Genomic DNA, 11,732 nt, shown 5'->3' with positions numbered 1-11,732 from the left:
CCACTTGGCTTGGATCAAATCCTTCGAGGCAGCTGACACAGAAAGAAGTGTCACATGTAGTTTTTTTTACACGGCTCTGTTTTTGCTGACACACGTGACAATGCATGCATGTGCTCTGCTTTGCTCGCTGACTTGATCAGACCAGGTGTCTAGTATTTCTATCCTTCAGGATTCTTTGCATCAGTGGAAGCATAAATCAGTCCGGGAGCCGGTGTCACTTAAATGTGGACTTTAATGGCTGACAGTCTATTGACTGGCCTGCCAAGCCTTGTTAAACCACCTGGCAGCTTTTCCCAGACCAAAGCCAACATCGCATCCTTTTATACCAACAACAAACTTCCCTTCCTCCCCTGCAGCTATTTATCTACCTTTCAATTCATGTCACCTTTCATTTCTTGCCATTGTTCTCAGCTGTCTGCCTGCCTGACCCCTGTTTTCCTTGAACGATGCAACTGCGTCTCTGGCAGCTTGCGTTTTGTTTTTTCTTTGTTTTTTCTTTCCTCCCGGTTCATACTGCGGTTGACCGGGGAAGCTCTCTTTGAGGGTTTTTTTTTGGTTTTCTACCGTGTCTCACTAAACATCTTGGATAACATCAAAGACCACATATTACAGGGGGTCAGAGTTCAGCTCGGAGCCACTGGGATTCAAGGATCATCAGTCCTTTTTCCTTAACCCCCCCCCTCCCCTCTTCTTCTCCAGGGGAGCTCTTGTTTCTGTGAGAAATATAGCCAGTGTGTGTGTGTGTGTGTGTGTGTGTGTGTGTGTGTGTGTGTGTGTGTGTGTGTGTGTGTGTGTGTGTGTGTGTGTGTGTGTCTCCCTGCGTTTGTGTCCATCATGTGTCATGGCTCCTCTTGGCTTTCATGTTCTGTCTGGCTGAGTCTCCTGCTCCAGCAGTCTCTGTTTCCTCGCTGAGAAGTCGGTGTCCCTCAGAGGCAGGAGACGCTCTCTCCTCTGCATCCATTTCAGCTCCGCTCAGCGTAGCCGGGCTCCCGCTCTCACCTCGCTGACACCGGCTCCTCAGCGCACACCTTCTCCCCCTGCATGGGCTCAGCTGGCTGACAGGCAGCTGTCCGTACGGATAAAGCCGAGCAGGACGCAAGCGCTGTACACGCAGTCACTCCCTCCAACACCTCTGCTCTCGCCACCTCCTCCGTCAGGACGCGAGCTGCACTCATTAAACAGCTTTTCCTTCATCATGTAGAGTTGATTCACTTTCAGCATCTCCAGTGTGTCTAGCTGAGCAGCCTTTATATAGACATATATGAAGGAGTTTGACTGAAACACTTGAGAAGTAGTCCTTGTTTGATTACCACGGGAAAGGAAAATTCAGTCGCCAGGGCCCAAAACAAGCCAGTGGCTGATGAAGACAAATGTGCAAACACATGTTGGCAGAATTGCTTTTTGGCTGAGCGTGATCGGCTACGCTCAGGAGGGTGGAACCTGGAGTTGTGATTTATAGTTTTGTGCCGTCCCTGGACCACCACTGTCTGCTACCTCCCACTACTGTAATTACTATACGTGTCTATTAGAATAGTCCTGCTGCCCACGGTGCATCACCTGGGCTGCAGGGAGAGGGAGGAGACCGGGGGGGAAGGGGGGGGGGGGGGGGGGGGGGGGGGTCACTTCTCAGAAATGGTCTTGTTATTCAAACCGTGTTCTCTCCAAAAGCATGATACAGAGGATGAGTGGAGAGCAAAAAGACACTCCAGATGATGTGATAAAGGTCAAAAAGAAACATGCTGAAAGGCAAGAGTGTGTTAGAAATGTGAGGTTAAGGACACAAACCAGCGATATCTTAACGCAGGTCATGCATGGTTTTTTTTTTTTTTAAATGTATCGTCATCCAGAATATTCCAACAAGTCGCTTCCCATTTGTAATCGGTGATCTGCAATTCAAAATAAGAGGTGTAAATGTTTTTTTTTTTCATGCAGCATCACCTGTAGATTTCGCAATATATTCAAGCAGCCAGTATCTCCTGGTAGGCTCCCAGTTTGATTTTGCTTTGGGCCTTATAGCGTCTCCTAGTGGACATTTCCATATCTCTGGAAAATGAATGCTTTAAATAATGTGATTCAGTCAATACCTCCAGATAACCTAACAAACAGAAGAGCTTGACTCGCCCTGATGTTGTTTATGAGGTGAATTCCACTGCAGTGTTTCCACTGTGGATTCCTCTTCTTTGCTGTTTAACAGTCCAGGTGTGTTTCCAGTCCACCGCACAAGGACCGTGTCTACATTAAAATATCTGCCTGCATCAATTAGACATTTCGTTTTGTGCTATTTTACATTAATTTCCTTTTAAATGGAATAATTCTTGTTAATTCGCTCGACAAAGGGGACTGCCTCACCTTTTTTTTTTTCTTTTTTAAAGAAGTCTGAACTGATAATGAGGCCTGGCGCTGAGCTCTGGTCACTGTCATTTATGCTATAATTGGCCTACGGGTGTAAAGGGCAGCCGTGCATCAGAGAAGACTGAGAGATGAAATATACTACAGGTGAGGAGCTCACACAAACCCCAACCTGAAGTCAGTACATGTAAGTTATATGACCAATATAGTGACGATCAGACAAATCAAGAACTGCAGGCTGGTTTAGAAATACAGTTAATTCCAATACAGGATGAATTAACATCCAAAACAGTACATACAGCTCTCAAATTCCAAGAAAAGACAATAAATTCACTAAATACAGGTAAGTACCAACAATACAAATTTAGAGAATCTTCATTCATGAGGTGATTTACAAGCAATAACATGATCTGAGATTTATACTTTTTTAACCTATTCAAATCCCCTAACCCTAATAACTCATTAATGATTAAACATCCATTCACTTTTTTGATTTCTTTCCATTTAGAAAGGACCAGCATCATGATCATTTTTAATCTAACAATTTAAAGAGAGTTTTTATAGAAATTCCTCACTATAAGATACTATAAAATATGTTCTTGTCATTTTTTTTTTTAAATACAACTGTTATTATTTCTCCTTCATGCACTCTATATGTAGCAGCACTTATTGCACTGTACACAAATGAACCATATGATGAAAAAAAATATTGACATTTTCTTTGAAGACCAACATTCCTTTACATGTTGTTTTCTCACGTGTAGTTTGGCCAACAACTGCTTGTGTTTGCGTCCCATGCGAACGCCGTCTCGCTCCCATCGCTCACATTCAATACTGTAGTCTGTTGTGTATTTGCACATATCCAGCAAAGCCAACAAAGACCTCACAGGCCTGAACTGAATCTGTTCTTTGTAGATCTGAAGTCCCTCTAGATCTCCACACAGGGTTTGGAACAAACAAGGAGCTGGCAGCTTCACGGCTGTTCTGAACGGTGGGTAAGGGGTTACATGAAGGCCTGTGTTGTGTTCTTCACACTCCTATCATTGCTCATTAGAGAAATAACCATGGTCTCAAATGATCTGCGTGACCACAAGCTCAAGAGGTTCGGGATGAATTTGTAAGTCATTGATTTCTATGGTTTATTAAAGCTATGAGTATCTTACTACACAGAGGGATGTGTGAAAGCAGGATTACCTGGAAATGGAGGTATCGATTGGTTCAAGACGCCGAGGCTGATGTTTCAGATTCCAGCAGGGAGACGGGGTTTGACATAACAACAGTTTAGACTCTGAAAATATTACGATGAGTCACAAGTTATTACTTTTTTGATTGCGTCTAAAGATAACTAATAATATGTGTGTGTGTATATATATCATTATTGATATTATCATTACTGGCTGATCGCAGAGCTTTTTATTGTTTCTTTGGATTGTTTCTGAAACATCTGGACCATGTTGGTATTCACGTCACTTCAGCACTTCTAATACATTCACAGTCACACCTGCGCAAATAACTGAATCAAAAGCACCTTTACAGTCATTCAGGCGTTGATATTGTTTATACTTTGTTTAGTGCAGCCGACAGAGTCGGGATCTATAATGTTGCAACCGTTCTGAATGTTGGGAGGAAAAAAAGTAAACACACAAACAAATGTCTCTGTTACTTCTTTTAAAACGATCCACATGGCAGCGGCTCTATGTGGCACAGAGTATGGATGCACAGATGGATTATGGCATGAAACAAAGATATTAAATGAAAGATTTTAAATAGAAAATCTGTCTCTCACACACTTTGGATAACGTTAGTAGAATCTTCGTTTGGTTTCAGGATTGATATTAAATACTTTCTAACAACAATATATAAGCAGAATAGAATAGAATAGAATAGAATAGAATAGAATAGAATAGAATAGACCCACAAAGCTGATTGTGTTCAGATAAAAATATTCATCAGAATACATTTTTTTATATAACATAAACAAATGTACTGAAATGTACAATATAACAGGCAATTTGGAGATTCAGAGAAGTGGACAAAGTACTCAACATTTTTTAAGAAATTGTGTATTACTACTGCTATAATGAATTGAACTGAAATACTTACTGATTACTTGGTTAACTATTGTTTCTGCAATCGGGTCACTGAAACTATTCCTCATCCTTTCTATGACTGTCTCCAGAAGTTTCAGGTCTGACATTGAATATCACCTTCGTAGATGTTCTAATATTGCTTCAAAACTTTAACTCATATTATTTTTTACTATAGAAACCCCCTAATATCAAATTCCTAATAAGTCCTAAGAAATGTTGTTGTCAGATATGGAAATTATTAGCATTCACATTTTGTTTTCTAAATGAGTCCCATCTCAGCCTTTTGGGTTTTGATAGAAAAAAAAAAATTTTCATCTGAGAGGGAAATTCTTCAAAAATACTCCTCAACTTTGTGAAATTTGTGAACAATATATATATTTTTATTGTTAGACCTCTATAGCCACCGTTTCCCTGAATCCTCTAACTGATATTATCCTCTCATTTCTTGTACTTTGCTTTTTATTTTAATTTGTTCTATCATTTTATGGCATGTTTATACATTATTACAACATTATTATTTCCTTTAATGCTCATTGTCACCCTTTAAATTATAATACACTCTAGCTGACTAACTACTTAATTTTCTATATATTTTCAAATGTAAAATAAAATCAAAATTAATTTAAAAATGTTTAAATTCAAATGAAAAAATAAAAAATAAAAATAACATGTCGTGTCGTATTTTGTCCACCAGGGAGCGGTGTCGCTGCATGTTCTGTTTTAGCTTCAGTGTGACGTCACTCTTCATCCCGGAAGCAGAAGATAAATCTACGAACTCATTAATATGAACGTTTTGTTTCTTCCTGAATAAGAAGAACGCGACTAACCTTTAATCCGCACATCTAGGGTGAGTTACTTGTGGTTTTTGCTCCCTGCAGAAGAGGTTTGACTGTCGCTTTGTGCGCATCCTCGTGTTTTTGTGTCGTTTATTTCCTCTGTTGTTGTGCGCTGTTTGGTTCTGCTGGTTCTGCTGGTCCTGATTGTTCAGGTGATCCTGGTGTTCCTGGTTGTTCAGGTGATCCTGGTGGGACATGTCCTCCTCCAGGGTGAAGGCGGGAGCTGCAGCAGTGGCCCTGCTGCTGCTCCTGGATCCTGCTGTGTTTACACAGGCCAAGGTAAAAGATGCACATTGGACACTGATCACTCTTTAATCTCATTTAATCTGCATGCACACATCATTTAGTGTTTGTTTTTTACTCTTCCTATTAGTTGTTTATATATGCTGATGAAGAATATTTAAGAAATCCACATACTGGGAATCTGTTGTGGCATTCTTCTGCATTTACTATAAACAAACACAAGGAAATAGATTATGTAAAATAAGACTTCAGAATCCAAATACTACTACTCATAAAAAGTTAAGGATATTTGGCTTTCGTGTGAAATGCACGATTTCCTCGTCTCAAACAATTTATTGAAACAAAAGCCAACAGCAGTAGAACCTATGCCATAACCAAAAGTGCCAGTATCTCAATATCTTGCCATGTGCCCTTGAGCATCAATCCCAGCTTGACGGCGTCTCCTGCTGTTCACAAGTAGACTTATTGTCTGCTGAGGCATCAAACCCTTCTGGAAGTTTGGGCCTCGGCTCATTGAGGTTCTGGGTACAGGGTCACGAGCCTCAGCTGATCCCAGAGGTTTTCTAGGGGATTCAGGTCTGGAGGAAGCGCAGGTTTCTCCACTTGAGGTACGCCGGTCTCCAGCAGCCGTTTCACTAATGATGCCTCCTCCATGAGCTGGAGCGTCGCCGTCCATGAAGATGGAATCAGGCCTGTGTTGTTCATTCAGGGGCACAATGACTGGATTAGTGTTCTTATTCAGGTAGAATGGGCTTCACTAAATGTTGTGTGTAGTGTATGGAAATCAGTAACATCTATTCTAACTTTAAATCCAATGTATTAATATGACACCAATTACTGGATGTCGGCCTCATGGAATTTTGCTTTCAAATAAAATGTAAACAAACAGTTTCACCTGAGCGAGCACAATGTAAGGGGGGGGGGGCATATTCATCCCCAAAGGGACAGTTTGGTTGATACAGAAGTCACACAATCCGACCGTACACATAGAGTATTTAGTCTGTAGATATTAGTAAACCAGTTAATAAATAGAAGTTTGATGGCTGAAGGAGTGAAACAAGTCAACCTCCCTGTTACGCCATCCTGATGGCGTTAAAAATAACTCATTTGACATCTTTCATCACAAGATCAGGACCTAAAAATCATCGATCCAAACCAGATTCTAGGTGACGGGTGGTGAATCATTCATCAGAGCAAAGTTTGTGCTGGTTTGTTAAAAATCTAATAGAAAACGATGTCTGATACAAACAGCAGTTAATCCATACATATTGTGAATTCTCCACAAAAAGTTTAATCAAGTATTTAATTCATCTGTGTGAGATTGTAGAAAATGTTGGATTCAACTTTGTGTTATTTTACTTCTTTGCCTGATTTTATTTACTGTAGATTTTATGTGTGTGCGTCTGACAGAAGTAGACTTGTTAATATTAGTTGTATGATGGAAAAGATGTCACGTTGGGAAACATTTGCGAGTGTTTCGGTCTGATTCTGGTGTTTGTTTCTCTTCTTTCAGAGCTTTGAGGATGTTCGCTGTAAGTGCATCTGCCCTCCGTACAGAAACATCACCGGTCACATCTACAACAGGAACGTGTCCCAGAAAGATTGGTGAGAGGAGCACTTGATTATTTCTCTTTATTATTCCCTCCCAACATGTTTCTGCAACAATATGGAAGTTATATTGGATGTTTAGAAGCCTTCAGATCTTTCCTAAGATGGAGTTATTGGTGCGATGGGGGATAAGATGTAAGAGTGTAAATCGTCCTCCTGCTCAGTGAAAAACGCTGCTTGTGTTTCTCAGTAACTGCCTCCATGTCGTGGAGCCGATGCCAGTTCCCGGCCATGATGTGGAAGCTTACTGTCTGCTGTGCGAGTGCAAGTATGAGGAGCGAAGCAGCAACACCATCAAGGTACCGGGAGGGGGGGGGGGGATGTTCAGGTTCAATAATCTCAGAGTTTCCGGTTCCAGCACAGCTGATCTGAATTGGTTCAATAAACTCTCAGTATAGCCCCGTTTCCACAGTGCCCCTTGGTACCGGTACCGGTGCCGGTCAGGTGGGGGTTGACTATCCGTAACCAGACCCGTATCAGTGCCGCGTTTCCATTACACGGGGAACGGTTTGAAATGTAGGCGGGGTTATGAACGGTTGCGTAATCATGCAGGATGTGACGCCGTAACGGGAGGACATTTTCAAAAATCCTGATTGCTGCAGAAGAACTGATTGGAAATGGCTGCTTGCTGGGAGAACAGCGGTCGTCACGGACCAATGAGCAGACGGCAGTGTTGAAGCTCCTCCCCCTCATATCCGGCACATTGTGCCTGGTACCCCAAGTGGAGGGGTAGCGAGAAATGGTTACCAATGGTACCGGTTGGTAACGGTTCTGAGTCAGTGGAAACGCACAACAACCGGTTCCGACCTGACCCGTACCGGCACTGTGGAAACGGGGCTTTAGTGAACCTTGAGTTAAGTGCACAACCACAATAAAAAGGCACCATCAATGGAGCTCCGATACAACGAGTCACTATGGCAACAGACCGGAAACTGAGTCATTTTGCCGTAAAAATCCCGGCGCTGCAGCAGCGGAGGAGAAAACTGCTGCACGAATCAACACATTAGTTTCAATGTTCATCTCCATTGACTCAACATTTAACTAAAGATCGCAGCAGACGGGTAGGAATGATAATTTAAAAATGTTTTACAGTCATATCTTTGAGTCGTACGCTGCAGAAGTAAACTAAATTGAACGGCAAGGTTCTTGTCACGGTGTCTTGTTGGATGTTAACTGTCATGTGATGATAAACGCTGCAGGTGACCATCATCATCTACCTGTCAGTGGTTGGAGCCCTCCTGCTCTACATGCTGTTTCTGCTGCTGGTCGACCCGCTCATCCGTAAGCACGACCCCTACACCCAGCCGCTGCACAACGAGGAGGACACTGAGGTAAGCCTGCAGAGACGTAACCGAAGTTCGGTCACAGGCTGAGTCGCGTTCAATCCCAATGAAGCTTTTCGAGGTGAATTTATTCACGGAGCAGCATTCAGAGACACGAGGTAACTTACAGGGAAATAAAGGAAATACATTAAAACAGAGCGATTAAAAAGGAGAACAAATAAAGTAAAAACTTTATTATTATAAATGTAATAATTAAAATATTTAATTGAACGCTTAAAGGGGACATATCATGCTAAATCCACTTTTTTAGCCCTTAAATGCATTTTGTTGTATATTTAGAGTGTTTAGAAGTACAGAAAAGTTCAAAGTAGTCTCTTCAGGTGCTCCGTTGATATCTTTATATTCTGTTTTGGTCATATTTTGCGATCGGTTTCGATTTTTCTATTCTCTATTACGTTTTTTGAACAATGACGTCACAGTATTCTCAGCGGAACTGCCAAATTAGGACATCGACATTTCGAGCAATCCGCCATTTTTGTTTCTCGCTGCGATTTTGTAGTCCAACCGAAGTTACGAGAGGATAAGTCGAAATGTTCGGTTGTTGGATGTAGTAACCCACAAGCTTCGTTACACCGTCTCCCAGCATCAGAACCTTTTCGAAGTGCCTGGTTGAGTTTTATTTTTCACAGAAATGTACCCACATCTGTGGGTAAGGTCATTTTTGTGTGCGCGAAGCACTTTAAGGACGACTGCTTCAACAACCTCCGCCAGTATAAAGAAGGATTTGCCGAAAGACTTCGTCTGATTGAGCGGTCAGTTCCTTCTATCTATGGAGACGACGAACAGAGCACTTCGGTAAGCTTTATATAATGCTAAAAAGTGTGATGATAAGACGTCCCTGTCATTGTTTTGTTAGCATTAGCAGTTGCACCGTCTTCATATGTTAGCGCTGTGTGCTCGTTTTAGATTATAATGTAACTTCTGTGTTAAATAGTCGTTGTAATACAGGCAGTATTGTAGTAGTGGGCATGGATGGAGAAGTTAGTGTAAATATAGTAACACACCATTGCGTTACATCCATATGAAGACGTTGTTCTGCAGCTGCATCATCGTCATTTTCATCTCGCTCCGCCGGGTCCGACTCTGGCTCCAACATGTATGGCTGGATGGACAAATCTTCCGTTGTTGACATTTTGTAAATAATGTGTGAATATAAGGTTTCTGCGCCGCTAGATAATTGTATCTGTTCTATCAAACTACAAAGATGGCCGAACAGGGTGGAGTTGAACCGAGTGTCACCTCTGCAACCTGGAGAGGAGGCGGGGTATGAAGTGTCTCATTTGCATTTGAAGAGACCGCCCCAAAACGAGTTGCTCTCAGAAGCGCATCAGAAAAGGGGTAGAAAAGGGGCCTGTGGAGCTCTAATAATGAGGAATTTAGACCCAAGCATTGCAGTTTCGCGTTGTATAGACCACAACTGTATGATTTATATGTAAAAAGGAAGGATTTAAAAGCATGATATGTCTCCTTTAAGGAAAAAAAAAAGAAAGACTTTCAACCTTAATTGCCGTCCATTTGTTTCTGGGCTAGGTTGTAAAATGTTTGTGTTTTGTGTGTGTGTGGGTCCAGGAGATGCGTCCTCAGCCGGACAGCAGCCAGGCCAGAGGAAACACGGTGCTGGAGCGCGTCGAAGGCGCGCAGCAGCGCTGGAAGAAGCAGGTCCAGGAGCAGCGCAAGACAGTTTTCGACCGCCACAAGATGCTCAGTTAAGCCCGGCGGTCTCGCGTCGTCTCTCGTCACCAAGCCGCCCTGAAAACAAACCTCCGCGTCTTCGCCGTGCACCGCACCCGACCGGCCGCCGCGCCGTCGCCACCATTCACATTTCAAACTCCCCAATGTTTAATATTTATCCGGCGGCTGTGGTGACGTCGCACCCCCTGAAACTGCACGTTTCCTGCACACTCGAGTTCATCCATCGCCCTCTGCAACCTGCAGTGCAACAAATAAGTAGGAACCCGTGAACAGCTTTGACGCTTTCGCAGACTCACGTTTAATTAAACTTGTTTTTTTGCTTCGAGAGTACTAAACATACGCTCAGGCTACACAGTATTGAGGTGACTATAAAGTATATGAAGGCAGATGTGTAGTAACTTTCTCCAGAAGCAGCAGTTCAGCACTTTTCTTTCTGTGATTTTTCTTTGATTTTTGTGCTTTTGCTCCCTTGCATGTTGTCGCCAGTTTCAACAAAACGAAGTGAAATCTTGTCTGTTAACATAATGTGGAGCTTTAATGCACCGTTCATTCTATTCTATTCTATTGAAACACGTTATTTCTTTTCATGACGACATCATGCAGCCCTGACACACACCCACAATCTCCTAGTTTCACAGCAGCAATTATTGGCGCTATAGAAAAGCCAGGGCAGATTTAATGTGCTATAATCTGTTATTTGCCCCCATCTGTGCCTTTTCTGCCTCTCTGTGTGAGAATGTGTTCCTGCAAAGTAAAGTGCAAAAGTGTGTCTCTTGAATGTTGGCAAATTACAACTAAACAGACGGTGAGGCCTCCCAATGAAGTTTTACTGGATATAAAAATACTTTTGATTATGTTGATGTGATGGTGTCAGTAGAACCTGATTCTTGTTCCTGCGGAGTTTATTGTAACGGAGAACCAGAGGGCCGGATATTCAACAGAGCTTCAAATGATTCTCAGGAAATGGAATCAAAGCAGAATTAGATACTTGTTGATGTTTGGATGAGCGAGTGTTTTAATTCCTCCTGTGATCACCGTGGCGTCTCTTTCTTTGTTATTCCTCTGGGGGGTTTTCCCAAAAAAGTTTAGCGACTCACTTTACACAATGTGAACTGCTTGTGTTTCTTTGTCTGTGACAGTTTATGTGTTTTTAAATTATTTCTTTTTTTCGTATCACAGCTGTGTTTTGTAAGTACCTGAATCTCCAGATGAAGTGGAGAGTAATACATTGATCATGTCTGTATATCTAGCTTGAGGGGAAAATGAATAAATACATAAAAAAAAAAAATGTAAATAAAAAAAACATGAATTTAGTAATTTTTTTCTCACTTCCAGCAGGTTTAAGGTCAAATTTACAGTTTCTGTTCTGGCACTAGGGGGCGACAAAGCATCAGTTCACAATCTTTAAGTACATTATAGTGATACCTAAATATAGTTTGAAAGTATCTGTACATACATCTAACTGTGTTTTTATCTGAATCTTTGAGCTTCATTTTGATCAATCTCTGTGTAAGTACATTTGTATTGGAATGAAACTATGAATTATATTAGTCATTAATAAACAACAGACT

The 11,732-nt window shown here is 41.8% G+C and overlaps 1 protein-coding gene across 3 annotated transcripts; it reads left to right on the top strand.

Annotated features, from left to right (window-relative positions):
* Positions 1-5,191: 5,191 nt before the first annotated feature.
* On the top strand, positions 5,192-11,438 carry tmem9 (transmembrane protein 9). 3 transcript variants are annotated; one of them, XM_080469927.1, is made up of 6 exons: positions 5,192-5,286; positions 5,428-5,554; positions 7,032-7,123; positions 7,317-7,425; positions 8,326-8,457; positions 10,039-11,438. In XM_080469927.1, exons 2-6 carry the CDS (start codon positions 5,471-5,473, stop codon positions 10,177-10,179), a joined length of 558 nt encoding a protein of 185 aa, XP_080326053.1. In that variant the 5' UTR covers positions 5,192-5,286; positions 5,428-5,470; the 3' UTR covers positions 10,180-11,438. The 3 variants fall into 3 exon arrangements, 2 of the variants coding, with proteins under 2 accessions (XP_080326053.1, XP_080326052.1); XM_080469926.1 differs by having other exon boundaries at positions 5,195-5,286; positions 5,455-5,554; XR_013935567.1 differs by having other exon boundaries at positions 5,197-5,286; positions 5,455-5,554; positions 8,326-8,567; positions 10,039-10,146.
* The last annotated feature ends 294 nt before the right edge of the window (positions 11,439-11,732 follow it).

This window comes from Lipophrys pholis, assembly GCF_963383615.2.
Source record: "Lipophrys pholis genome assembly, chromosome: 8".
In the NCBI taxonomy this organism is placed as follows: domain Eukaryota; kingdom Metazoa; phylum Chordata; class Actinopteri; order Blenniiformes; family Blenniidae; genus Lipophrys; species Lipophrys pholis.
This window is presented reverse-complemented; position numbering and strand designations above follow the sequence as displayed.